The sequence below is a fragment of the Penaeus monodon genome, chromosome 21 (assembly GCF_015228065.2).
Source record: "Penaeus monodon isolate SGIC_2016 chromosome 21, NSTDA_Pmon_1, whole genome shotgun sequence".
NCBI classification, from domain to species: Eukaryota; Metazoa; Arthropoda; class Malacostraca; order Decapoda; family Penaeidae; genus Penaeus; species Penaeus monodon.
Genome location: NC_051406.1, coordinates 38,746,974 through 38,747,420, shown reverse-complemented (window position 1 = coordinate 38,747,420; position 447 = coordinate 38,746,974). Strand labels below are relative to the sequence as shown.

Here is a 447-nt window from a genome sequence, read left to right as displayed (position 1 = left end):
GAACTGCTTGCCGAACATGGAATATCTCTACCACCTGAAATGCATGGTCTCACCGATGATCAGATTGAAGAGCTCAAACTCAGGGACGAGTTCTCGGAGTCATGTGTTCCAAGCGGAGGTTTCAGTGAAAATAAGTATGTTTATGATGACTGTGGTTCATCTATATTGTGTATTATGGTGCCTAATGTTTGTGACTGTTGTTAATGTATGTCATTTTTATGAAATGTTAGTTTGATTAGGAAGAAAAACTTAATAATGATACAGAAGTTTTTATTTTATGTGTGACCAATAACTATTCTGCATTTCTGTATTCAGCCTGTATTGCATGATATTGTAATGGTTACTGTATACCCAAAACACTTAGAATTTAATTAGAACATCTTGTTATTGCTTTTAGCCAATATGTTCATGAAAGTATGAGTAACTGAAAAGCAGCATTTTCCTTTT

The 447-nt window shown here is 34.2% G+C and overlaps 1 protein-coding gene across 1 annotated transcript in view; it reads left to right on the top strand.

Moving 5' to 3' along the window:
• LOC119586669 (cilia- and flagella-associated protein 298-like) overlaps positions 1 to 447 on the top strand; it is a gene marked incomplete at its 5' end in the record, with an annotated part of 5,463 nt that continues 5,016 nt past the window's right edge. Inside the window, 1 exon segment of the mRNA XM_037935405.1 lies at positions 1 to 134. Within this exon segment, the coding sequence (XP_037791333.1) occupies positions 1 to 134 (134 nt within the window).